At 46.1% G+C, this 27,276-nt stretch overlaps 1 protein-coding gene across 6 annotated transcripts; it reads right to left on the bottom strand.

Annotated features, from left to right (window-relative positions):
* Window positions 1–934: 934 nt before the first annotated feature.
* On the bottom strand, window positions 935–27,214 carry LOC115895521 (translation initiation factor IF-2-like). Of its 6 annotated transcripts, none has more exons than XR_004055725.1 (6): window positions 26,593–27,214; window positions 26,238–26,310; window positions 25,115–25,232; window positions 9,578–9,634; window positions 3,586–3,692; window positions 935–956 (listed from the first exon to the last, which is right to left on the bottom strand). XR_004055725.1 is itself a non-coding variant. In XM_030926155.1 (6 exons), exons 3-6 carry the CDS (start codon window positions 26,022–26,024, stop codon window positions 23,246–23,248), a joined length of 543 nt encoding a protein of 180 aa, XP_030782015.1. In that variant the 5' UTR covers window positions 26,025–26,085; window positions 26,238–26,310; window positions 26,593–27,214; the 3' UTR covers window positions 22,762–23,245. The 6 variants fall into 6 exon arrangements, 4 of the variants coding, with proteins under 4 accessions (XP_030782015.1, XP_030782016.1, XP_030782018.1 ...); XM_030926155.1 differs by lacking the exons at window positions 935–956; window positions 3,586–3,692; window positions 9,578–9,634 and adding exons at window positions 22,762–23,336; window positions 23,461–23,736; window positions 25,967–26,085; XM_030926156.1 differs by lacking the exons at window positions 935–956; window positions 3,586–3,692; window positions 9,578–9,634 and adding exons at window positions 22,762–23,336; window positions 23,461–23,736.
* Between the last annotated feature and the right edge of the window lie 62 nt (window positions 27,215–27,276).

Genomic DNA, 27,276 nt, shown 5'->3' on the forward strand with positions numbered 1-27,276 from the left:
CAATCTTGGCTCACTGCAACCGCCACCTCCTGGATTCAAGCAATTCTTGTGCCTCAGCCTCCCAAGTAGCTGGGACCACAGGCACGCACCACCACGCCCAGCTAATTTTCGTATTTTTAGTAGAGATGGGGTTTTGCCAGATTGGCCGGGCTCATCTCAAACCAAGTGATCCACCTCAAGTGATCCACCCACCTCAAGTGATCCAACTGCCTTGGCCTCCCAAAGTGCTGGGATTACAGGAGTGAACCACCACACCCAGCCTGCTTTGTTTTGTTTTTACGTTATTTGTGTTTCCAGTGTTTGTCGCCATGCCTGGCACAAAGTAGGCACTGGATAAATCCTTGCTGACTGACCTGCTGACCCACTGACAGCCAGACTAACTTCACACCCAGGGCGAGGACCCAGCCTGGGCCTTCCTGAATTCCTGGAATTTTCTTTTTTTTTTTTTTTTCTTATTTCAAATAACAATACACGCTCATTCAAGAAACTTGTAAAATAGTGAAAGTCACATATACAAAAAAGAGAAAATAAAGCTCTCCGGTATCTTACTGGCCATAGAGATGATTATGCCAGAAAGATGAGCCTTTTCTCATTCATTACATATTCTTCAAAGATATGTTTATAATGGCGATAGGATGCCCCATTGTGTGGGTGTGCCATACTTAACCATTGTGTTGTGGAACATCTATGTTCTGTACGAGTTGTCACCCTTGGAAATAATGTAACGTTACACAATAAACTCTCTATTACAGCTGATTATCAACTTACTTTACAAAAAGATTATATCCATTGAAGCCCACTTGCTAGTGCCCATATATTTGAAACGCTGACAGTTTCAAACGGTCAGCATTTAACTTCTTGGGAAACCGAGGGGTTAGAAACAGCCCCTTCCATTTAAACAGCTTCCAGCATGTTCCAGCTTACAGTGAACATTCGTTTTCCTCCCGTCTCAATCCCTGTGAAGGGTCAAATGAACCATAGGTGAGTACTTAATTTGGAAAACATGCCTTGAAAGCTCAATTTCAATAGCAGAGAGCACTAGCCAGAAAGCATTGGTCCTTTCTGAAAAAGCTTGTGAGAGAGGCAAGAAGCATTAGGTCACACCAAAGTAGAAGTTCGTGGTCCCAAGAATCAATACCTGAAACTGAGCTATTAATAACACAACATGGTTAATATCATTATACTGATTATTGTCACTTTTTTCTTAACTCCAAATATAAAAATGATTTTTTATTTACAAAAGATAAAATCAGTTGGGCGCAGTGGCTTATGTCTGTAATCCCAGCACTTTGGGAGTCCAAGACAGGTGAATCACCTGAGGTCAGGAGTTCAAGACCAGCCTGGCTAATATGATGAAACTGTCTATACTAAAAATACAAAAAGTAGCTGGGCATGGTGGCGTGCACCTATAATCCCAGCTACTCGGGAGTCTGAGGCAGGAGAATCGCTTGAACCCAGGAGGCGGAGGTTGCAGTGAGCCAAGATCGCACCATTGCACTCCAGCCTGGGCAACAAGAGCTAAACTCTGTCTCAGATAAATAAATACATAAATAATCGGATGGATGCAGTGGCTCACACCTGGAATCCCAGCACTTTGAGACGCTCTAGGCAGGAGGATCACTTGCATCCAGGAGTTCAAAACCAGCCTGGGCAACATGGCAAAACCCTATCTCTATAAAAAATACAAAAATTAGCTGGGCATGAGAGTGCAAGTCAGTAGTCCCAGCTACTCGGGAGGCTGAAATTGGGGGATTGCTTGAGCCCAGGAGGTTGAGGCCGCAATGAGCTGAGATTGCACCACTGCACTCAGCCTGGGTGACAGAGCAAGACGCTGTTTCAAACAAAAACAAAATATAAAATCACATTAGTTAAAAGGAGCAAATATTTGGGAGAGAAATCAATAAAAAAAAATCATTTTAAAAAAGGTAGCATTCATTTCTACTCTGAGGAATGTACTTGTTTCTTTTTTAAAGAAAAACTTAATTTTCAACAATATTCAATAAAAGCCAAAGCTTTCAAAAATTATTTGCCATTTTTATAAAGAATATTCCATTCTTATAGCTGTCTTTTTCTGGTGTATATTTTACCTCAGATACTGGTATTTCATTCACTGCAAAGACCGGCAGAGCAGACATTAGAATGGAAACTTCACTCAGGGCCTACCACAGGCACTGAGTTGCACTTCAGCCCCTCGATACAGCACATACACATCTCTTCAGTTAGGCAGCATTTAAAATGACTGTGAACCATTACAAACACTAAAATAGTATTATTATTGCAAGATAATAGCTCAACTGTTTTAAATTTAACCCTTAACAAGACAATTTATTTCAGGTTTTCAGTCAAGTAAACATTGTTCTACGTGGAACCCTGTGGAAACTTCTAGCGATAGAGTCCTAGGCTCCGAGCCAGTCACTCAGTGGGAAACCACCACTTCAGAAATTGGGATTTTAGGAGTACAGTGTGAGTGAGACTGAATGCACTCTATGTGGGACAATTTTGCTGAAAAGGCCGAGTAATTAACCCTTTATTTTACTTTCAAGCTGTTATTGACTGTCATGCATCTAATTCCAGCTTATTTTCTAATCACAATCCTATGTATTGCCTTTTATAGCTTCATGGCCCCTAAATGAACACTATGACCATCGTAAGCTAAAAAGAGAAAGATATTCTGTAGACAGTTGGGGACACTTCGTTTTTTTTTTGAGACGGAGTCTCTTGCTGTTGCCCAGGCTGGAGTGCAGTGCCATGATCTCAGCTCACTGCAACTGTCACCTCCTGGGTTCAAGTGATTCTCCTGCCTCAGCCTCCTAAGTAGCTGGGATTATAGGCATGCACCACCATGCCTGGCTAATTTTGTATTTTTAGTAGGGACAGGGTTTCTCCATGTTGGTCAGGCTGGTTTTGAACTCCCAACCTCAGGTGATCCACCCGCCTCGACCTCCCAAAGTGCTGGGATTACAGGCGTGAACCACCACACCAGGCCAGAATCCGTTATATTTCTAGGGCTGCTATATTTCTCTTTGGCAAGGAAGTAGAGTTGAGAGGAAGGCAGAAAACATATAAGATGCTTCTAAATTATGCAGGAAAAATATATGTTTCTATTAATATTTTTCTTTCTAGTGGTGGGCAGATCCTAACGTTTTAAACTGGAGTGAAAGTCTGTGTCGCTGGGATTTGAGACAGGGGGTGGCTGTCTGTGATCTGGGGCTTCTAGAGGGTGAGGGTAGAGTGTACACTAGGGTAGGGTGAACAGAAGTAGAATCCTTTCATTTTCTTCTCTGCTCCCCACATTTGTGTACCTGCCTGGGATAATCTAGCTTCCTCGGCTCTGCCACCCAATACCTCCCTGCGGTGGTTGGGGATGGGGACTATGGGGAGAGACAGGTTAGTGGACATGGTGGGTTATCTATCCATTCTTCCCTTCACCTATATCAATGAACTCACATTTTTACTTTAGTTTACATCGTCACCCACGTACTTGGGGAAGAGAAGATCTCAACCTTAACAGTTGGTTGGCTAAACCAATCAGTGCATTCCATTTCCCACTGAAGGCCATTGTTCAGGAGTGGACATGTGACTTACCAGGTCCAGTCAAGGTGTATCTCAGGACTCCTGCTTGGGAACCTGTGACAGACCACCCTTCATTTGCATGCCAGGATGTGCAGGAACCATCATGTTCCTTTTGCCACCTAAGAAAAGCAACTTAAAGATGAAGTCCAAAGAATGAGAGAGGCACATGGAAGGGAGTGGCAGAGAAATGCGGCAGGAGGTCCTGGTTAAGGTGATTCTAAAGCCAATTCTGCTCTGAACTTCCAGTTACATGAACACATAAATGTTCTTATTGTTAACCCAGTTAGAGAAGATATTGTTTCTTGGAACCGAAAATATTCTAGCCTTTTACCAACGGTTGGAGGTGCCTCCATACACCCATCTCTGGGGGCCATGTTTTCCCTCTGACATGATGTTATGAATGGTAGTTAATTGCTCATATGCACCTAGAATGTAGATTGAATGTATACCCTTGAAGTTAACAATAGCAGCAAACAATGCAGTTCAAGTATACAACATTGTACAATGAGGAGGAGAAGGGCAGTATTTGAGGCTCTAACCATCATTTATCCCTGCCTTCCTGCCTTCCCTCCCTTCTCTCCTTCCCTCCCTTCCTTTCTCCGTCCCTCCTTCTCTCCCTTTCTCTCCCTCCCTCCTTCTCTCCCTCTCTCTCCCTCTTTCTCTCCTCCCTCCCTCCCTTCTTCTCTCCCTTTCCCTCCCTTCCTTCCTCCCTCCCTCCCTCCCTTTTCTTTCTTTCTCTCTTTTCCTTTCTTTTCTTTCTCTTTCTTTCTTTCTTTCTTTCTTTCTTTCTTTCTTTCTTTCTTTCTTTCTTTCTTTCTTCTTTCTTTCTTTCTTTCTTCTTTCTTTCTCTCTCTCTCTCTCTCTCTCTCTCTTTCTTTTCTTTGTCTCTTTCTTTTTTATTTCAGACAGGGTCTCCCTCTGTCTCCCAGGCTGAAATACAGTGGCACAATCACAGCTCACTGCAGTCTCAACCTACCAAGCTCAAGCCATGCTCCCGCCTCGGCCTCCTGAGTAGCTGGGACCACAGGTGCACACCACCATGCCTGACTGATTTTTGTATTTTTTGTAGAGGTGGGTTTTTGCTATGTTGCCCAGGCAGGTATCATATTATTTCTATGGAGAAATCTGTTACTACAAGTTCCATATAAGCAACTTACAAATGAAATTGTCAGGACTCTGTGGGTCTCAAGTTTCCCATGAGGGTGTCATATTAGATGAACTTTAAGGTATCTTCTAAGTTTAACATTCTATGAATCTTTGTTACTGGTTCATTTTAAGTCAGTTAAATGGAATTCCTGAAATAGGGCAGCATTCTTGAATAATACAGCACTTGAAGATTCTTCATTCCCTGTTCAGCAAGCTGTATCTTGTTTGTTTTCACAGCAGTTGAGGATTCACCACCATTGTTTTAACTATTTTTGAAATTCTAGCACTCACATCTTGCCACTAAATATTTATACACAAAACACCTTATTTGTTGCAGCAAACTTATTATTTTGATTTGTCAGTTTTTATGGAAACCTGAGAGATCCAAACAGGCTCACATTTCTAAGCAAAAGCAAATAGTAATTTCCTCCTTCTCCACCCATGTGTTAGTCAAAGTAGGGACTTTTTCTAAGAGTAGAGACATTGGCCAGCTTGAGGTAGTTTCAACACAAAAATGCAGTGGTTCATAATACTTTGGTTCAATATTTAAGTTACAGATTGAAAAATAAGTGGTCTAGGAAGCACAGAGAGTGCCTTGAAATAAAAAGATCCGTGTCTGTAGTTATAATTAGGCAAAACCTACTTTACCTGTAGGTGTGGTCAGTGATTGTCTACCTGGCAGGAATTAAATGTTTCTAAGAGACTCCTCTAAAAACTCTCTCCCGGCCGGGCGCGGTGGCTCAAGCCTGTAATCCCAGCACTTTGGGAGGCCGAGACGGGCGGATCACGAGGTCAGGAGATCGAGACCATCCTGGCTAACACAGTGAAACCTCGTCTCTACTAAAAATACAAAAAACTAGCCAGGCGAGGTGGCGGGCACCTGTAGTCCCAGCTACTCGGGAGGCTGAGGCAGGAGAATGGCGTGAACCCGGGAGGCAGAGCTTGCAGTGAGCTGAGATCCGGCCACTGTACTCCAGCCCGGGAGACAGAGCCAGACTCTGTCTCAAAAAAAAAAAAAAAAAAAAAAAAAACAAAAAACTCTCTCCCATTAGACCACACCATGAAGTCTGAAATTCTACCACTCACTCTTTAAAGAAACTGTGCTACACAGAGTGTCCACTGGAAAAAAAAAAAGTTTTTTAACCCATTACCTCCCAGTGGCACGCTAGCTGAGATCAGCCTGATGGCCACCTGTTTGGGGGGTGAGTGCTGAGAAAGAGAGGAAGGAAGGACTGAATCTGGGGTACCCTACTGAAAGTCCCTGTTGGGTACACAGCTCTGGGTATGGGAGCAGGGGCCCAAAGACCATCTGGCTCCTTTCATGACTTTTTCTCGGGTGTTCCTATGTATCTTGATTCAAAAGAAGTCAATGGATCTCATTTTCCTTGAGTCTCTGAGGGTTCAGATTGGAAGACAGCTTCCTTCTACATCATTCCCTTCCTTCTACATCATTCCCTTCCTTCTACATCTCTTGCTCCTTAACGTATGGTCACCTATCAATAAGTCTCACTGGGGCCCCTCTGCTGTGGCCTGGCAGTTGCTCTTTGGCAAAAGAACAGCCGTTTGGACGCTGCTTCTCTCCTCAGAATGACTGCCTTAGGGTTATATCCAGGAATAATGCCTGGGCCCCTGATTTGGTGTTTGGAGGGGGAGGAAGTGAGAAACAATTCCTTTGTTTCCTCCTCATTTCCAGCCCACAGTCCTTGTAGCTGTGTTAGAGATGAAGCAAATAAGGCCGGGCACAGTGACTTATGCTTGTACTCTCAGCACTGTGGGAGTCCAAGGCAGGCGGTTCACATAAGATAAGGAGTTTGAGACCAGCCTGACCAACACGGTGAAACCCCGTCTCTACTAAAAATACAAAAAATTAGCCGGGCATGCTGGCACACACCTGTAATCGCAGGTACTTAGTAGGCTGAGGCAGGAGAATTGCTTGAACCCAGAAGGCAGAGGATGCAGTGAGCCGAGATCACGCCACTGCACTCCAGCCTGGGTGACAGAGCGACATTCCATCTTTAAAAACAACAACAACAACAACAACAAAACAAAACAAAACAAAACAAAACAAGGAGAGAGATATGAAGCAAATAAGAGAAAGGATGATACTGATGTTTGCTCTTGGTGTTGTGGAACAGAAGGACAGGGGACCTGATGTAAGTCTCTGCTGAGTATCTGCTATGGATCTATTTGGGGTGCATCCATTAGGTAAAATATCTGATGGTGACACATTTTTAAAAAGGTAGCAACCTCACCTACCTTCTCTTCATTTTTTTCAACAGAGACGGGGTTTCGTCACGTTGCCCAGGCTGGTCTCGAACTCCTGGGCTCAAGCAGTCTTCCCCGCTCAGCCTCCCAAAGTGTTGAGATTACAGGCGTGAGCCACTACGCCCAGCCTAGTATTCTTATAAAAGTTCTGCCTTGTGTCTTATGTGAAGTGTGCTTGAACTTTGTTTGCTTGGCAGTCTTGTCCCTGTTTCCCTGTACTGGGGGCTTCCAGGAAGGGAGGAGCACTGGTGAGGATGATGGCTGATTTTCCTCAAGTAAGTTACCAGTTCTCACACTATGCATTGCCCTGGCCCCCTAGTCCATGCTGAACAAAGCAGTGGAAAATGTAAGTGGCGGTATTCCTTTTATTATAATTTTTTAATTTTTTATTTTTTGAGATAGATTCTCACTCTGTCGCCAGGCTGGAGTACTGTGGCATGATCTCGGCTCACTGTAACCTCCGCCTCCCAGGTTCAAGCGATTCTCCTGCCTCAGCCTCCGGAGGAGCTGGGACTATAGGCATAGGCCACCATGTCCTGCTAATTTTTTTTTTTTTTTTTTTTTTTTTTTTTTTTTTTAGTAGAGATGGGGTTTCATCACGTTTGCCAGGATGGTCTCGATCTCCTGACCTTGTGATCTGCTCGCCTTGGCTTCCCAAAGTGCTGGGATTACAGGCATGAGCCACCGTGCCTGACCAAGTGATGGTATTCTTAAATTGAGATCAACAAAAAGGAAAACCTTGACATTTTATTTGAATGAGCCCTTCACAGTGACCCTTATTTCTTGTGTACTCTTTTCTCTCTATTTTTGGTGTGACTCTTTTTGTTTGTTTTTGTTTTGGCATGTGCCAGTCATCATTCTGTTTCTTTATGTTATACCTAATGGCAAAAGGAAGTTGTCCACTCTCAAGACTGAAATCTGTTCCTTAATATTAGAATGATGAAGACAAAAGAGGAGAATGAGCTGGGTCCTGAAAATGGAAGGTGCGCCTACGTTTTACATTCAGGGTGCTGAAGACATTGTTGGTGTTTAATAAATTCATGGTGATTTGTACTTATTAGCCATTAAATCTTTTATTATTATTATTATTATATATTTTTGAGACTGAGTCTCGCTGTATTGCCAGGCTGCAGTGTATGGAGTGCAGTGGCACCATCTCAGCTCACTGCAACTTCCACCTCCCGGGTTCAAGCCATTTTCCTCCTCAGCCTCCTGAGTAGCTGGGACTACAGGCACATGCCGGCACGCCCAGCTACTTTTTTTTTTTTTTTTTTTAATAGAGATAGGGTTTCACCATGTTGCCCAGGCTGGTCTTGAACTCCTGAGCTCAGGCAATCCGCCTGCCTTGGCCTCCCAAAGTGCTAGGATTACAGGTGTGAGCCACTGCGCCTGGCCTATTATTATTATTATTGAGACGGAATCTTGCTCTGTTACCCAGGCTGGAGTGCAGTGGTGCAATCTCGGCTCACTGTAACCTCTGCCTCCCAGGTTCAAACAATTCTCCTGCCTCAGCCTCCCAAGTAACTGGGATCACATGTGTGCACCACTATGCCTGGCTAATTTTTGTATTTTTAGTAAAGACAGGGTTTCACCATGTTATTCAGGCTGGTCTCGAACTCCTGAGGTGATCCACCCACCTCAGCCTCCCACTATTTTTATTTTTTTGAGGCAGGATCTCACTTTGTTGCCCAGGCTGGAGTGCAGTGGTGCAGTCATGACACACTGCAGCCTTGACTTCCAAGACTTAAGCGTCCTCCCACCTCAGCCTCCTGAGGAGCTGGGACCACAGGCATGTGCCACCATACCTGACTTACTGTTTTTTTTTTTTTCCAGAGATGAAATCTCCCTATGTTGCTGAGGCTGGTCTCAAACTCTTGCCTCAGCAGTTGTTTTAAGAGGCTTAATAAATTATTGGCCAATTCAGAATTGTAAATACAACCAACATAATATTCATAAGTGGCTGAATTCGAGAAAAAATGTGGAGTGTATTTTGAAGTTGGGGGTCTAGAATTGGAGTTGAAGTTGAAGGAATGGAATGTTGTGAAATATAAAGTTTATAAAAATTCAAAGTCTGAGAAGTACAGGAACAATGCCCAATGCAATAATACCCTCACAATAATAATCCCTTTAAGACCAATTGTACAATGCCTGGGATTTCCACAGGCTACAGTAAGGATTTGTTTATATTCAGATAATTGGATCAGAAAATGACTTATGATGTCATTTGATCATCAACTCTATTCAACGTGGAATCCTCCCAAAAACTGATGTTCAAACCTTCTGACTTAGAATTCTATTTAGGAGGATGTGAGAGGAAAAAAAAGTTGAAATGTAAAAAGCCATCTAAAGAGATCATTGTCTTTAGTGTGGAATGGTATGCTATGGATAATGCTGGAATGTATGCTTTGGGCTTGGGGAATTATCTAAAACCTTAGGCAACAACTTGTTCAACCAGCATTTACTGAGTTCTTTGTGCTGGACACTGCGTCGAGGGGAATAAAAAGATGAATGATATGTAATTGGCCCTCCTTAGATCTCACAGACTCAGGGAGCAAATGGTGCAGCGATGATGAGTGGAAAGTCTGAGTCTTACCCCAATTGTATGACTGGTTTTCAGCACTTGGCTAGTTCCTCGCTTCTGTTCCCTCACCTATAACATGAAGAGAGAGAATAATGAAGGGATTGGCCTCTCGGGCTGGTCAGGCGGTCATGTGGGCTGAAGAACTGGAGTGACGAGCTCTGTGGTTAAGCCTCTGAACTCTTCAGGCCTCAGTTTCTTCATCTCACCCTCAGGATAATAACCGTGCCCACCTTGCAGTGCCATTATGGGAATTACATCGAGACAATCCACATGGAGAGCTTGGCTCACGGAAAGCACTGGGGAGATGTTAGCTGCTGTTAGTACTATTCCTAGGTATTTGGAGGAACATTTCCATATTTGAAATTACTGACACATTTGTCATTGTGTAGACAGCACATTGGAAGGCACATAAAATGTTTCACTTTTATTTTTTTTTTTAAGATACAGTCTCTTCTGTCACCCAGGCTGGAGTGCAGTGGTGCAATCTCAGCTCACTGCAACCTCTGCCTCCCAGGTTCAAGCTATTCTCCTGCCTTAGCCTCCTGAGTATCTGGGATTACAGGTGCCTGCCACTAGGCCCTGCTAATTTTTGTATTTTTAGTAGAGATGGAGTTTCACCATGTTGGCCAGGCTGGTCTCGAACTCCTGACTTCAAGTGATCCACCCGTCTCAGCCTCCCAAAGTGCTGGAATTACAGGTATGACCACTGCACCTGGCCTGTTTTCACTTTTAAATCAGAAGGTTTGACATCATGGAATCACTGTCTAATGCTGATCCCACACTTTGGTTATCATAGATTATTATTGTTATTATTGAGATGAAGTCTCCCTCTGTTGCCCAGGCTGGAGTGCAAGTGGCACAATCTCGGCTCACTGCAACCTCTGCCTCCTGGGTTCAAGCGATTCTTCTGCCTCAGCTTCCTGAGTAGCTGGGACTACAGACGCGTGCCACCACACCCAGTTAATTTTAGCATTTTTAGTAGAGACGAGGTTTCACCATATTGGCCAGGCTGGTCTCCAACTGGTGACCTCGTGATCTGCCTACCTCGACCTCCCGAAGTGCTGGGATTACAGGCGTGAGCCACCGTGCCCAGTCTATCATAGATTATTTAAAAAGGGCAGAGAGACTATATAGATGTGATCTTCATTATTGGCAGATTTGATATTTGCAAATTTGCATATTCAATAATGTTTATTGTTAATCCCCAAATCAATACTCACAGTGCTTTCCTGGTCAGTCTCAGCTATGTGCAGAGCAGTAAAAAGTCTGAGTTGTTCAACATGCTTGTTTCCAGTTGAGGTTGAACAGGACTATGTTCTGCCTTGTTTCAGCACTCATACTGTAAACAAGTGTCCTTTCAAAGTCTCTGTAGTGCCACGTTTTTCACATTTTTGTGCCTTTTGTTGGTGATTTTGCCGTTTGAAATGGCCTCTAAGCATAGTATGAAGGTGCTGTCTAGTGTTCCTAAGTGCAAGAAAGCTATAATGTGCCTTACCCAGAAAATATATGTGTTAGAGAAGCTTCATTCAGGCATGAGTTATAGTGCCATTGGCTGTGAATTCAATGTTAATGAATCAACACTACATATGAAATAAGGTGTCTTTAAACAGAAACACACATAAAACAAGCTTGATGAAAACATGGTGACCAGAGGCTCATGGAAACTTAACCCTCTATCTCCCCTGGGAGCAATGGCTCCGTACTCACCAATTGAGTGTTTGTGGTAACTTTATAGCACATAGCTATCATTAATAATAACAATCAACTGCATGTATGTATGTATGTGTATACGTATGTATAAATGTATGTGTGCATACAAATGTATATATATACTTAGGTATGATTTTTTGTTTTTACAAAATGGCTGATAAATGTGTCAGAGAGTGAATGAATGGGGCTCTTTTGAATTGAGAGTCAGACTTGTGAGTTGGGCTTACTGGAACAAGTATGTTGGGGGCCAGAAATCACATTTACACTGAGATTATTTTAAGTCGTCCATTCAATAAATAATTTTAATACTAGCTCCTTTCTGAGTGGTGGCAAGAAGAGGAAATTGATCTTGTCCTAGTCTCTATTTTGAGAGATTGGTCTCTAAAGCCTCTCACTGCTGCAAGGAAAAGTCTAGATTTAACAGATGGATTGGATGAAAAAGAAGAATCCATAGCATGACTTTGAAAGTCTTAGGCATAAAAGAAATGACAGTACCTGGACTCTAGAACCAGGCTGCTTGTATTTGAAGTTAATTTCTGTCATTTAACTAGCTGAGTGACCGTGGGGAATTTTCTTAGCCTCTCTGTGCCTCCCCTGTAGAATGTGTACTTACCTCAAAGAGTTAGGGAGACAAAATGTAAAAGCTCTTAGAACAATGCCTGGTACAAGGCATGTGCTTGTCCAATATTAACTCTTATTAACATTACTAATCTTCAAAGCTTGCCTCAATCTCAATCATAGAACCATGAATTCACTCACTAGACATTGACTGATCATGTTCTACGTCTTAACAACTTGGTAAGCTAATAGCTGACTATAGATATATGTAGATAATTTTGTGGATCTGCGGCTATATAGATATTTTAAACTCTCCTATGCAGTTACTCCAAGGAAGAGACTGTCAACAATGGATGATACAGTTTCTCATTTTTTGCTTTGCCCAGGGAGCCAAAAGAGAGTGCCATTGGTGAAGGCAGACATACCACCCACTGTGTGGGTGAAGGAAACTCTGGTCAGCAGAGATCAGGAGGAGGGACTCAGCAATAGAATGCAGGGCACCAGGGATTCTGGGCAGGAACAGCAAGAATATCTCCTGGGGAGCCTGGGGGTTCTGAGCCCTGGCCTGAAGGGCAGCCTGAAACCTCAAGAGACCACAGTAATATTACCGTTTCCATCAGCACTAACTCTTGCTAAATGCTGATGTGCACAGGGCCTGGTGCCAGGTGCTGCCTGTCAGAAAACTGAGCTATCTATCTGCAGAAACGTTCATGGTATTGATTGCTGCTGGCTGTGGAGATAGTAAGGGGGAAATGACCAAAGAGGTTCACACAAGGGCTTCGGAGATATTGATAATGTCTTTTTAAAATTATTATTATATTTTTAAAAGTTTCTGAAATAGAGAAGGGGTCTTGCTATGTTGCCCAGGCTGGTTTTGAACTCCTGAGTTCAAGCTATTTGCCTGCCTTGGCCTTCCAAAGTGCTAGGATTATAGGCGTGAGCCACCATGCCTAGCCGATATTGATAATGTTTTATTTCTTAAGCTGGATAATACCTGCACTGGGTTTTGTTTCAGTATTCTTATAGACCACACACATATATATTACATATATTCTTTTTTTTTTTTTTTTTGAGACGGAGTCTCGCTCTGTCACCCAAACTGGAGTGCAGTGGCCAGATCTCAGCTCACTGCAAGCTCTGCCTTTCGGGTTCATGCCATTCTCCTGCCTCAGCCTCCCGAGTAGCTGGGACTGTAGGCGCCCGCCACCTCGTCCAGCTAGTTTTTTGTATTTTTTAGTAGAGACGGGGTTTCACCGGGTTAGCCAGGATGGTCTCGATCTCCTGACCTTGTGATCCGCCCGTCTCGGCCTCCCAAAGTGCTGGGATTACAGGCTTGAGCCACCGTGCCCGGCCCATATATTCTTATAAGTGTACATATTTATATGTTTTTGCTGCCAAGATAAATACCAAAATTACAGTGACTTAAACAAGTTAAAAGTTATTTCTCTTTCATAGAACAGTCTGAGAATAAGTGATCCTTTTCTAAAGCTCTATGATGTCACAGACTGACACCCTTTACTGCAACTTTGTGCAATATGTGGCTTCTGTCTCATTGTGGCTGATCCAGTGCCTGCCATCATGTCTAAATTCTAGCCAGTAGTTTGAGCAAAGGTTAGGGGAAAAACATGTTTCTTTGCTTTTAAGGGAATGACCCAGAAGTTACGATTTTTTTTGGAGGGGGGACGGAGGGCATGAGTCTCACTCCATCACGCAGGCTAGAGTGCAGTGGTATGATTTCAGCTCACTGCAATCTCTGCCTTCCAGTTTCAAGTGATTCTTGTGCCTCAGCCTCTAGAGTAGCTGGGATTACAGGTGCATGCCACCATGCCCAGATAATTTTTGTATTTTTAGTAGAGATGGGTTTCTTCATGTTGGCCAGACTGATATTGAACTCCTGGCCTCAAGTAATCCACTGGTCTCAGCTTTCCAAAGTGCTGGGATTGCAGTCGTGAGCCACTGCACCTGGTCCAGAAGTTACAATTCGATCTCACATCCCACTATCTAGAACCTGGTCTCTTAGACCCCCTGAAGTGCAAAAAAATCTAGGAAATGTAGTCTTTAGCTGGGCAACAATTAACAGAACTAAAACGCCTTTTCCTGTATAAGAAAGGAGGGGCTGGGCGCAGTGGCTCATGCCTATAATCCCAGCACTTTGGGAGGCCGAGGCGGGTGGATCACAAGGTCAGCAGTTCGAGACCAGCCTGGCCAACATGGTAAAACCCTGTCTCTACTAAAAATACAAAAATTAGCTGGGCATGGTGGTGGGCACCTTTAATCTCAGCTACTCGGGAGGCTGAGGCAGGAGAATCGCTTGAACCCAGGAGGCAGAGGTTGCAGTGAGCTGACATCGTGCCACTTTACTCCAGTCTGTGACAGAGCGAGACTCCATCCCCAAAATTAAAATACAAAGGAGAGCAAATATTAGAGGGCAAAGAGCAGCCTCTGCTACAAATATATAAAAATATATAGGTGATTAATTTAAAGAGCTGAAAGTAAAAACCGTACTTCCCAGTGCATTAACTATGAACTTATTTAAAAATCATTACAGTCTTGCCTGAGCACAGTGGCTCATACCTGTACTCCCAGCACTTTGGGAGGCCAAGGCGGATGGATCACCTGAGGTCAGGAATTCAAGACCAACTTGGGCAACATGGTGAAACCCCGTTTCTACTAAAAATAAAAAAAAAAATTAGCCGGGCAGGGAGGCGCATGCTTGTAATCCCAGCTACTCTGGAGGCTGAGGCATGAGAATTGTTTGAACCCAGGAGACAGAGGTTCCACTGAACCGAGATTCCACCATTGCACTCCATCCTGGGTGACAGAGCAAGACCCCATCTCAAAAAAAAAAAAAAAAAAATTCATTATAGTCTTAAAGGAGAGTCAATAGGGAACAGAGAAACATCATCTATAAACATTGGCGGTTACTGCTAATTGATAACTACTTTGAAACGAAGAATTAACAGCTGTAGTGTAAATCAACCAGAAAGTGATTTGATTTTTTTTCTTCACTCAGGGTGGGCTTGAGTAATTTGAATTTCAAAAATGCTACATGCCCACAACTCTTCAGAAACATAACTAGCACTTAAAGCATGGGAGGCCTCTTGTATACCGAGGTTAAATTGGTTCTGGACTATTCATGAGTATTGTTGCCATGGACATGAGGTGATTAGGTAGGAACAAAACCCACTGTTCCTCTTCCAATTTGTCAGGTGAGATCTCATGGAGGAGGTAGAATCTCAGGGACTGGTGGAATAGGAAAGGAGGAAGTTTGAATTTCTTTCTTTCTTTTTTCTTTTTTATTTCTTTGAGATAGAGTTTTGTTTTTTGCCCAGGCTGGAATGAAGTGGCGCGATCTCGGCTCACTGCAAACTCTGCCCCCTGGGTTCAAGCGATTCTCCTGTCTCAGCCTCCTGAGAAGCTGGGATTACAGGCGTGCGCCACCACGCCCGGCTAATTTTTACATTTTTAGCGAGAGAGGGTTTCGCCATGTTGGCCAGGCTGGTCTTGAACTCCTGACCTCAGGTGATCCACCTGCCTCAGCCTCTCAAAGGGCTGGGATTACAGGCATGAGCCATTGCGCCCAGCTGGGAGCTTGAATTTCTATTCAGCCCTAGAGCAGTGCTTGAGAGAAGGCTTGAGGGAGAAGAGAAGCCATAGGTGGGACAGGAAGGAGGGTCAGGTGAGGTGCAGGTGCCAGGACTTTGAAAGTAGAGAATGAAGACTATTAAATAGTAAGCAGAAAGTCTGACGCCAGGTAGAGAATTCATTTACAGTTCCAATGTGAGGGGACAGCCTTCAAGCACCTGCTTCCCAAGAAGCCTACAGCAGTCTAAGAAAGAGGTTGCCAGGGCCTGGGGAGAATATGCCACAGGCCCACAGACAGTGAGGGTATTATTTAAGTGAAAGCAATCAACAATGCCCTGGGATGTGGCATTAGGTTGTGATGCTGGTGAGTGGGAATTAGTATTTGATGGCATATCAAGGAGGCCGGTGATATCATGTCTTGACATCAGAGAAGTGAGTGGCAAGGTTATGGGGAGTGCACTATATATTTTCATGTACCATTCATTCAACAAATATGTATGACATGGCTGCTATGGGCCAGGCCCTGCTCTGGGCTCTGGGGAAACCATGGTGAACAGAAGAGACAAGTCTCACTCTGTCGTCCAGGCTGGAGTGCAGTGGTGCGATCTCGGCTCACTGCAACCTCCGCCTCCCAGGTTCATGCCATTCTCCTGCCTCAGCCTCCCGAGCAGCTGGGACAATAGGCATCCGCCATCACACCTGGCTAATTTTTTGTATTTTTAGTAGAGATGGATTTTCACCATGCTAGCCAGGATGGTCTCGATCTCCTGACCTCGTGATCCACCCACCTTGGCTTCCCAAAGTGCTGGGATTACAGGTGTGAGCCACCGTGCCCGGCCGTGTTGAGCTTACATTCTAGTGTTCCAGCCTAATTTTATCATTTTGGGTTCCAGTTTAATGCCCCAAATCTAATTATAATTTACTTTGGGAGACTCAGTCATGACTTGGCCCTCATAGCATGCAACAGTGATCTCTCTGTCTGAAGAGGTTTTCATCCTTGGGGTCAATTTTCCAGTGAATACGCTTAGAGATCTGATCATTTCTTCCTCACTGACACTCTTTATCTTTTGTTCTAAAAGGCGTATTTTTGCATCTACAGTTTTAGTATAATTTTGTAGTTAAAAAATCTTTGCATGTATCCGAATCCTGCCAACCTCTCCGCTTTCTTGCTGGCCCTTCACACTAATGCTCCAGTTAATTATCTTTGCTTCTTCTCACTTCCTAAACCTTGTCTGATTAAGTCATTTCTCAAAACTCAGTTTTAAGAGTTTTAAAACTCAGTGAGTTTTAAGACTCCTCCAGGAAGCCTTCCCTGGTTGCACTCCAACAGTCCCTTGATTTCTCTCTACGGTGGCACTTACCACCTGGTGTGACAATTTTCTGTAACCTTGTCTGCCTCTCCTGATTGTCTGGGAGCAGCTTGAGGGCAGGGCATTGTCATGCATCTTTGCACCCCTAGTACGCTCCATAGTGTTTGTCTCAGCAGGATCAAGGAGTTTGAATGACCAAATAAAACAAACAAAAACTTACTTGCACTATCAGCTAGGGACAGACAGGGTGAGTTGATGATTGCAAATAATTCCCTGTAAGAAATGTCTGATGCTCACAAAAGCTTCTTCTTGTCTTTTCTTTTTAGTTTTGATCACCCTCCTACCTCACTTCTTTAAGGCCTTGGTACCTCCTCTCTTCCTCTTAAAAAGTGGCCTGAAATAGAAGTTTGTGTTTTTGCTTATTTATCAAACGTCTCAAACAGCCTGTATGGTGAGCCAAACACTCTTCTAAGCATTTTATAAATATTAATTCATTTAATCTTCATGAAAACCATATATATATATATGGTTTTTTTTTTTTTTGAGAAGGGTCTTGCTCTGTTGCCCAGGCTGGAGTGCAGTGGCGTGATCTCAGCTCACTGCAACCTCCACCTCCTGGGTTCAAGTGATTCTTATGCCTCGGCCTGCTAGGTAGCTGGGATTACAGGTGCCTGCCACCATGTCCAGCTAATTTTTGTATTTTTAGTAGAGACAGGGTTTCACCAGGTTGGCCAGGGAGGTCTTGAACTGCTGACCTCAGGTGATCCACCTGCCTCGGCCTCCGAAAGTGCTGGGATTACAGGCGTGAGCCACCGTGCCTGGCCAGGAGATATTAAGGAACATGCCCAAGATCACACAACTAAAGAGAAACAGCAAGATGCATATCTGGGATTTGAACCCATGCCTCCATAACTGGTGCTTAATCTAGCTCCAGGTGCAGAGGCTCAGGCAGCTGCTGCAGCAGTTGCACTGGGTAGACTCTTTCCTATGCACCTAGCCTTTTGCACTTCTGCCCAAAGCATGCTGAGCTCTGGACAGAAAGATGACTTTGAAATGTAAAGGTTGACAGCTTTGTGGATCCACACTGTGGTTTTTGGCTAGAGTTTGCTGGGCACTGGTAGTCAATCTTTAAAAATGGTATAATATTCACACTTTTTTTTGTTGGATAATTGCATGCCTTTAATTTGTGGTATTATAAACAGCAGTAATCTAGCTTAAGAGTAGCCAGAAAAAGTTATTTGATATCCGTTAAGTCAGGTTTCTATCTTTATCTACCTCTGTAGAGATGAATATTATTACGGCCAGGAAAAAGCAACATTGTAATATACTCTAAAGGGTGTCTCTTGAGTGGATAGATTAAAAATAAAAACCCCTTCTGAATAAGGTAGGCAACTACTCTGCTTCCTTCCCTAACAGGCTAATACAATTTTCCCCTTAGGTATTATGACAATTTGGCTCTCTGTAGGACATGAACATTAAAGGCGGGGCGGGGTGGGGGGAATCATACCTTTCTTAGTCCATTGACTTAGAACAGTGATTAAAAAAAAAAAAAAAAAAACCTACTTAAACTGCTGCTACCTAAAATGTTTACCTTAGTCAGAAAACTCTGATAGTTCAAGATAAATGAAAACATTAGCTCATGCAAAATAATTGCTTATTTGGTAAGTATGAAGTCCCCTTAGAGTAATCATTGAGAATAAGGGAGTCCATCCTCAGTGATTGCTTTTGGTCAGCCTTCTGTGGTTCAGTGGGCTTATATTCATAGGCAAAGAATAAATAATTTAGATAGCAACTTCTATCGGAAGACATTTCAGTGGTTTGAAAATCTTGACTCGGCCGGGCGCGGTGGCTCAAGCCTGTAATCCCAGCACTTTGGGAGGCCGAGACGGGCGGATCACGAGGTCAGGAGATCGAGACCATCCTGGCTAACACGGTGAAACCCCGTCTCTACTAAAAACTACAAAAAACTAGCCGGGCGACGTGGCGGCGCCTGTAGTCCCAGCTACTCGGGAGGCTGAGACAGGAGAATGGCGTGAACCCGGGAGGCGGAGCTTGCAGTGAGCTGAGATCCGGCCACAGCACTCCAGCCTGGGTGACAGAGCGAGACTCCATCTCAAAAAAAAAAAAAAAAAAAAGAAAATCTTGACTCTAAGTTAACTGTTCAGCCTTTGGAAATGGATCATCCCTTTTGTTTAGCCCACTGGTGTAGTATTTAGATTAATGTGTAAGTTTGTATTTAACCCCACAGAAACCAAAGAGCCAGATCAGCCACATGCTAGCGGTCTTCCTGGGGCCCTGACAGATGTACATGCAGGAAAGGGGACTCAAGTCATTAGTTTGTGATTAATGTTTGTAGAAAACAATATTTTTACCATTTTATGTATGGAGCAACTGAGTCACGAAGAGGTTAGGTGTCTTGCCCTTGATTACAAGGCTGTTTAGTAGTCCAGGAAAATCTAGCACTCATGCATGCACATTGACCATAATTTTGCATCCAATTCTCTCTCTCTCTCTCTCTCTCTCTCTCTCTCTCTCTCTCTCTCTCTCTCTCTCTCTCTATCTCTCTCTCTCTTTTAAATTGAGACAAGGTCTTACTCTGTTACCCAGGCTGGAGTGCAGTGATCTAGACTCACTGCAACCTCCAGCTCCCGGGTTCAAGTGATTCTCCCACCTCCGCCTCCCGATTAGCTGGGACTGAAGGCACACGCCACCATGCCTGGCTAATTTTTGCGGTTTTTGTAGAGAGAGGCTTTCACCATGTTGGCCAGGCTTGTCTCGAACTCCTGACCTCAGGTGATCTGCCCGCCTCAACCTACCAAAGTGTTGGGATTACAGCCATGAGCCACCGCACCTTGCCTTTTTAAAATTATTGTTTTTATTTTGACAGAGGGTTTTGCTCTGTTGCCCAGGCTGGAGTGCAGTGGTGTGATCATAGCTCACTGCTGCCTCGAACTCCTGAGCTCAAGCCATACTCCCATCTCAGCCTCTTGAATTCTCACCAATTCTGTTTTGTGAATTACAGTTCCTGTACTTGCCCACAGGCAGGTTACAGGCTGGAAGTGAGAACTAAAACAAGAGGATGTTGACAGTCGCTTTCAAGGGGAAGGGACCTACCCAGGCTTGCTATGGGTAACAGAACTGACACAGGGACTGACGTTCCCCCTGGGCCTGGCCCTCTTGGACCTTCTGGCTCTCCGCTGATTCCCAAAGGCTTCTGTCCATGAGGATTCAGTCAGCCTCAAGGCGGCTGGCTGGGCTGGGGGGCAGGAGGGTTGTAAATCTGGGAGAGCTGCAAGTATTCAGGGTCTTGAACTTTATCAGGTTTGAATGTGTGATTGTGAAAGTAAAGAGCAGAGAAATGACAGCACTCAGTAAATCAAACGTAGAGAAGATCAGAACTGTCAAAGACAAGAGAAAAACAGGCGCTGGGCACAAACTGGGCAGAAAAGCTCCAGGGACGGGAAGACTTTTATGTTCCCTCCAGACTTTGCCTTCTGAAAAACAAATCTCTTTCCCTGTCGTTTTATCTAGAAAAGAGTATTATTTGTTATATCCCATAAATTCCTTTTTAAAGTTTTCATTATGGAGGTTTAGATCTTCTTTTAGAAGATAGGGTGCTATAAGAAAAAAAAAAAAAACAAAACAAAACAGAAAATCAGTTGAAAAATGACTGGAATGGCCTAGATTTTTTCCCTTTCAATAACGTGTTCCCTAGCTTCTCAGAGATCTTTTTTTCTTCCTTCAAAAAAACAATGTGATTAAAGTATAATAAATCTGCATATATAGCAAAACCAAATTGAAGAGTAAAAGGCATAAGAGAAGTCTAAAGTTAGATGATCAGGTCACTTTAATTAGTTCTCTCCCCGCTCCCCACCCCTGCTAATATCTAATGCCAGTCCTCAAGGTTACCCTTCTTAGTGATCTGTTAATTCACTCCTGTCTACTGCCAGAAAGAGGTTCCCAGGAAGGGGTGCTGCTGGGACAGGGATTTTTTTGTTGGAGCAGAGGAGGAGCCTCAAGATTACTGTCTTTGTCCTGCAGAAGACATTGCAGAAGATCTGTTGCTGGCATTTGCAAGGGGAACAACAAGGGATGTCTCCTCTTCAAAGGAACCAAAGACAAGTAGAGAACCTATGTTTGTCTCACCCTTCACCTCCTTTCCTACCATAATGCAATAAATAAAGTCCTCACTGCTGGTACATAGAAAAGGCTTGAGACCTCTGGTCAATCACAGGTCCCAACTGAATGAGTGCTCAAAGAAGTTATTTACTGAGAATTAATTTTGCTCCTGTTGGGCCAAACAAGAAATCGAAATTTGGTGTAGTATATGAAAGTCTATTACAATAAATATTAGTAATAATATTCATATAGCACTTGCTATGTGCCAGGTACTATTAGCAGTTTACATGTAAGGAATCTTTTCATCCTCTTAGCAATCCTATAAGGGGAGTACTTTTATTATCCCCATTTTGCAGATGAAGAAACTGTGGCACAGAGAGGTTGGGCTATTTGCCATGATCACATAGCTAGTAAACGGTGGCATCAGGACTGAAACTCAGGCAGGCTGGCTTAGGGTCCTGCGCAGGCCCAATGGCTCCTAGAAATTCCCTCAGTGTATGAGCCACTCCTTTCTTTTCAAACCCACTGGGTTGCCTAGAGGGCAATCTGGACTTGAGTACTTTTTAGAGAAGGGAAAAAGACTCAGTCATCTCCTTCCATCTTGGAAAGTGGGATTTTGCCCAACCGGCTTTACAGAGGTGCCAACCTTCTAGACTGTAAACACTTCAAAACTAGGAGCTAACTCTTCTCTTTCTTCCTTATGCAGTGCATACTCAGTATGCACTGGGCAAGTGGCAGGGAACTGGAGGACTGCATCCTGGTAGACAAGCCTTTGGTCCTAATTCTCTGCATATTTGCAACATAGCTGTATGGAGAGGTCATATTTCTGGGTAATTTTTTTGTTTGTTTCTTGGGCACATTTTGCCCCTTTAATTGACTCAAAGTGGGGCATTTGTAATTTAGCAAGTCTCCAAAAGCTGATTTCCTTCTTTTCCTTGCTTCCCTTTAGCATTCCCTGTCCCACACTTCTTGGTTTTGAAAAAACAAAACCAAAAAACTACTGAACAGTCAGGAAGGTCTTTGAGCTGAGACAGCCCAGGGACAGTGGCGTATGGACCCTGGCCCTAGAACTGGTGTGGCCTGCACACCTTGTGATACCAGCAAAATCCAGGAAGAGCCTAGGCCCTGCCTGTCTAGTGGGTTGGACATTTCTCCATCTCTTTCACCTTCTTGGGAGCAGAAATGTTCCCTTTTCCTCTGATGCTCTAATTTTTCCCCTCCCCAGAGGCTGGTGGGGTAAGGATTAGTTAAGATGGATGATTTTTGGCATTCACCTTATTTGGAAGGATAACAAAAAAAGAGAGGCATCTTCCACTTCCCAGCCCAGTGTGAGGGGGCAGACAGCAGACCCTGGGGTGCCTTTTGGAATTGAGAGTCCTGCCCCCAACATCTGCCAGAGAACACACTGGGGGAGGCAGAAGACTTGGGAAAGGCCCCTGCAGGGAAGCCAAGGGGTCTCATCTGAAACTTACCCCCACCCCATCACCTCCTTAAGAGGTAGAAAAGGTTTATGCTGGTCTGGAATATGGACTCCTTTTACTTAAGGGGAGGAGAAAACTTCAAAAACATCACAACTGACTCCCCAAGCTCACTTTTTAGTATTCAGGATCAGGAAACTGGATCTTCCCTGCCGTCACCCTTTGGTGAAAGGGAAAGGATCACTCCAGGGGCAGGGCCTTGGCCCAGCTGGCAGCCCTAGGCTTTATGTAGTGATGCCAGTAGCAATTAATAATGATAATAAATGCCACACTTCAAACCAAACCCAAGCCGAGGATGACTGAATGACTGGACCTCTGCCTCCCACCTGCGTGCGGTTACTCTGCGAGTCCACACCCTCCCGGGCAGCCTCAGTTCCACCCACCACCTTCAGCCTGGGATTCAAAGGGAGCGCTGCCCCAGGACCAGCGACGTGGACCAGCACACTGCCCCTTAGCAGACCCACAGGGAGTGGGATGGTAGGTGGGGGCGGTTGGGTTTATCTTTATTATTTAGTATCAGAAAATAATCAAAACGGGGTGGTAATTTCGGCCTCCTGAGCTCGGTTTAGTTTTTCCCCCAAGTGCAGGGGGGCCGTTTTAAGATCCCCACCTGGAGCTCCAGAGCTCCCGGGGACCCCCGTGTCCACCCTGTCTCCTAGGACCTGGCACTCCCTGACCCCGCAGCCCGGGAACCTCCACCTTCCCCAGGCGGCAGCCACAGGTCCCGCCGGGCCCATCCGAGGTCTGCGGCCGCCGAAGTCGGGGTCTTAGGGCGTCAGGGAGCAACCAGGCCTCGGGGAGGGAGGCCGGCGCCGGCGCGGAATTTCTTTATCGGGATTTGAGAGCCGCAAGCTTCTCCTTCGCTTCTTTAAGCGATCACGGAAAGACACCTTTCGATCTTTTGTCAGACATCTTGGCCCTTAATAGCTAAATTTATTTGGTTTAAAGCGGCTACGGGAGAAGCAGGGAGGGAAAATCTTTCGTCGGTCATTGGGTGGCCTAGATAACAGACTTGGAGAGAGAGGGGAGAAGAAAGTAAAAAGGTTAATGGATGAGGGGAGGGCTGGAGGCGCCCGGCGTGGGGCTTTTACGGCGACCCTCCCCCGCCCACCCCCTTATCGCGGCCCGAACTTACCCGCGGCGCAGCGAGTACATTAAGTCACGTAAACAGCGCGGAGAGGAATGCCACCGCGGTGACCTTTCGTGCGCCGCCGCCGCGAGCCCACCTCCGCGCCGTGCTGGCGGCCGCCGGCGGCGCGCGGGGGTCGGCCGGGGGCTGCGCCGGGCGAGGGGCCTCCGAGCCGGGCCTGGCCTGCGCAACGCGCGGGGCCTCGATTCCGACCGCCCGGGGACCCCGACGCTGCCTCTGCGCGGTCCTTCCCCCGAAGTGGCCGGCGGCGGGGAGCCCGCGCTGGGGGTGGGGGCGACCTTTGAGTTTCCGCCGCCACCACCTGACGTTTCTAAAGGGTGTTTTTGGTTTTCCGAGATTTAAACTTAAAAGAAAGAAAGAAAATCACCGCCAGGACTCTGGTCGACGGCCTACGGTGCAGTGCGACCACCGAGTGCGGGACACGCTGCCCGGAACTCGCCACTGGCCCCAGACGCTGGCAGGGGTGGGGGGCTCTGAGGTGACCCTGGGTCCTTGGGTAAAAGCTTCCCGAGACGGGAAGAAATATGGTATAAGCGAGAAGGCCTCATAAATCTGGGCTGTTAAAAATCTAAGTTAAAAATATGTTTTAAGTCAGAAATGCATTCTTTTTCTTTATGAAACATCGCCAAAGCAGCCAGTTTTGTGACAGGATAGTAAAATGAGTGTGAGTTCGCGGGGGTGGAGGTGCACAGGGACGCGGGTCCTTGCCGGGTCTCGCCGCTCCTCCGGAAGCGGCGCAAGACTGGGTCCCCAAACACCCTTCCCGTTTGGCAGCCAAGCCCCCCGCCCCCTGCCCAATTGGCTGCAGTGTTCTGGGTGGATTTGAATCGCGAATAGTGGTGTGGCGCGGCCCAAATAAATCAATCCTGGGGACAGGCCGCGCCCGGGAGCCAGCCCTCTGTGAGGGTAAGGGGGAACGACTCGCCCAGGAGGGGCCGCTCATTGGGTCTAAACAGTCCGGAGAGAAACAGTTTCGTTCAAGATTAGCAAATCCCGAAAGAGGAGACAGGCGGGGGTGAAAAAAAAAAAAAGAAGGAAAAGAAAAAATATATATATACCCACGAAGAAAACAGGAACTTCTAAGAGCTGTCCGTGTACTTTGGACACTAGTGGGTGCCTTCTCCCCAGCTCTTGGGTTTCTCCCTAGTTTGGGGTGCACCTCTTCCCTCCGAACTTCCTAATCTGCCGGCCTTCTAGACCAGCTGGGGCGCGCCCAGGAAGCTCCACGCGCGGGCCTGGGGCTCATGGGAGTGGCTTTGAAAACATGCTTGTCTTCCCCAGAGTTGTCCCTAGCGCCAAAGATGCACTGGGGAAAAGGCACATTGGAGAGGTCAGGCAGCCTGGTTTTCTGTCTGAATCAACTGTACGAGTTAAACAGTTTTATTTTGAAATTAACCAACCCATAAAAACAACAACAACAACATTCACTACCCATTCCCTCGTTTGGTTGGAAAACCAGTCTGAAAAACTAAATACAATCTGTGACCATGAAAAGGAGCAATCACTTATTTTTCCCATTTGTTTTGAACATTATTTTTAAAAATAGATTGGGAATCTGGAGGGTAAAATGCCGGGTCCCTTCCCGAGCCCTGAGAGCCCGAAGGTTGTCGAATCGGTCAATGTCCACCCCGCCGCTCACCTCTGTCCCAGCAGCGCCGGGGCCAGCGCGCCCTCCTGCCGCGTCTGCGGAGCTGCGGGAAGAGCAGGTCCCCGGGGGGTATCGAGTGTCCAGGGATATCCACGCAGACATCCTTGTACTTGCAAATACAAAGAAACACACAGGACAGAGATCAGGCTCGCGCCAGGGCTCGATCTCCTCGGGGCTCAGCGTTGGAGGCCATTCACAGCCTGGACACAAACTGAGCCAGAGAGTTTATTTTTAGCAAATAAGATAGAGTTTTTAGAAAATTGCTTTTAATAGCAAGCCTGAGAACCATTATTTCAAAACGTTGGAATCAAAGGAAATCAAATGTCCACAACACATTTCCGTCACTGCTTACAATTGAGCTTCTGCAGAACGCAGTTCACTTAAACATTTGGTGGAACTCACGAAAAGAACCAAAAGCAACGCATTCCGAGTCCTGGCGGGGGTTGAGCGGCCGGGCGGACGCCTGGCTATCTCTTCTGGGAGTCGCGCATTCAATCGCACTCAGGTTAAAATTTAAAGCCCCTGGATCCTGCTCCAGTAGCCAACCTCTCCATTCCAGAGTTTTCTACGTTCAGCCTTTTCAAAATGCGGCCACGCTGAAACTGGGAGCCGCCGCAGTGATTGGGGGAGGCAAAGTGGATTGTAATAAAAGTGACTAAATTGGACGAGAACGGTTTCTGGACCTTCTCGGTAGCAATTTAAAATTCACAAGCGTTTAGAAGCAATTTACAACGAAGAATGAAAAAAGAAGAATTCTCTCCAACTTCCTGAATTCCTCGCCCCCTCCTCCGCACTGCCAGGCCCTGTCCCCGCTCCCCTAGGAGCCACAAGTTCACAACTCACAGTTACATGCAGAGGAAACAACGCTTAGCGACGAGGTCTCACCGTCTCTGGAAACCATACTTTACAACGCACCTCTCCACCCCAGTTCAACTCTGCACAGGCTCCTCTCCCTTCCCTAACTGGGAAAACACGAAAATAAAAACAAAACAAAAAACCAGAGCCCAAATGCTTTCTGGGAGACCGACCTTCAGAAAATCATTTACTTCGATTTACCTGGCGGGGGCGGAGGGGGGGGGGGCGGGCGGGGGAAAGTATAAAAATGCATTCTCACAAAAACAACTCCTTTTGTCCTAAAGTCTCCCTCGGCAGCCTTCTGGGGTCACGTCTGTCGGAAGAAATCCTTTCTGTGAGCGAAAGGGAGCGACACATATATCACGGCTCCTGCAGCGGACGAGCCTGCGGCCGCGCGAGTCGCCGCTGACAGATCGGCGCTGATAACCCCGCGACGTTCATTTCCAGTCCCTTTGCCCGCTAGGGACCGTATCAGTTTGTACAGAGTTGTGATAACTGTTTGGAGGGAGCGAAGAGGGGGTGTGTATATGAACGTGGGGGTGGGGAAGCAGCATTCAGCTCTGGGTCCAGGGAAGGTGACACCCCCTCTTCGCAGTGACTTACCTGCGACTTACCTGAAACTCTCCAGGGAAATCTCAGTGCAAACGGGACATCAAAAGTTGGAGAGCGTCCTCGAACACGACTTATGTGGAAGCCCTTTTCCATTCTGCGCACCCCATAGACTACCTTTCCGTACAGGACGACCCGAGTTAAATTTCCCAAAGGTCAGCTGGGGAATTTTGTCGTGAGCTTCCCGAAACCACCACGACCTGAGCCCTAGCATCCCTAGCGAGATAGGGTCGGAGAAAGTTTAAGGTCTGTCGCACACAACCGCAGGGCAAAAAGCGCATTTGCTGTGAAGGGGCTAGGTGCGGGTTGGGGGGCGGGGGGGCGCAGAGCACATTCTCCCCTCCTTCTGGGGGCGTGCTGACCCAGGGGCTGGAGCGCCCCTCCCGCCGCGGCGGCGACGCGGGGCTGTGCACTGCCAACTCTTCCCGTGCCAAGGCTCCCTCCTCCTCCCTCGTGTGGGTGTGTGTGTGCGACTGCGGGAGCGGGAGGGTGCACAGCCGCTGGGTGGGTGCGGGTCGCCAGCCAGGTCAGGCGTTCTGTGGCCTCCGCCCCTCCCCCAGCGTCCCTGGGCTCGGCGTCCCCCGGGTGGACTCGCCCCCACTCCGGGGACAGGGCTCGCGGCTCAGTCCACGCCCGCAGGCAGCGCGGCGCTCATTGTCTGCCTGGGCGGCGCGCTCCCCTCCCCCTCG

Source organism: Rhinopithecus roxellana, chromosome 21, assembly GCF_007565055.1.
Source record: "Rhinopithecus roxellana isolate Shanxi Qingling chromosome 21, ASM756505v1, whole genome shotgun sequence".
Taxonomy (NCBI): Eukaryota; Metazoa; Chordata; class Mammalia; order Primates; family Cercopithecidae; genus Rhinopithecus; species Rhinopithecus roxellana.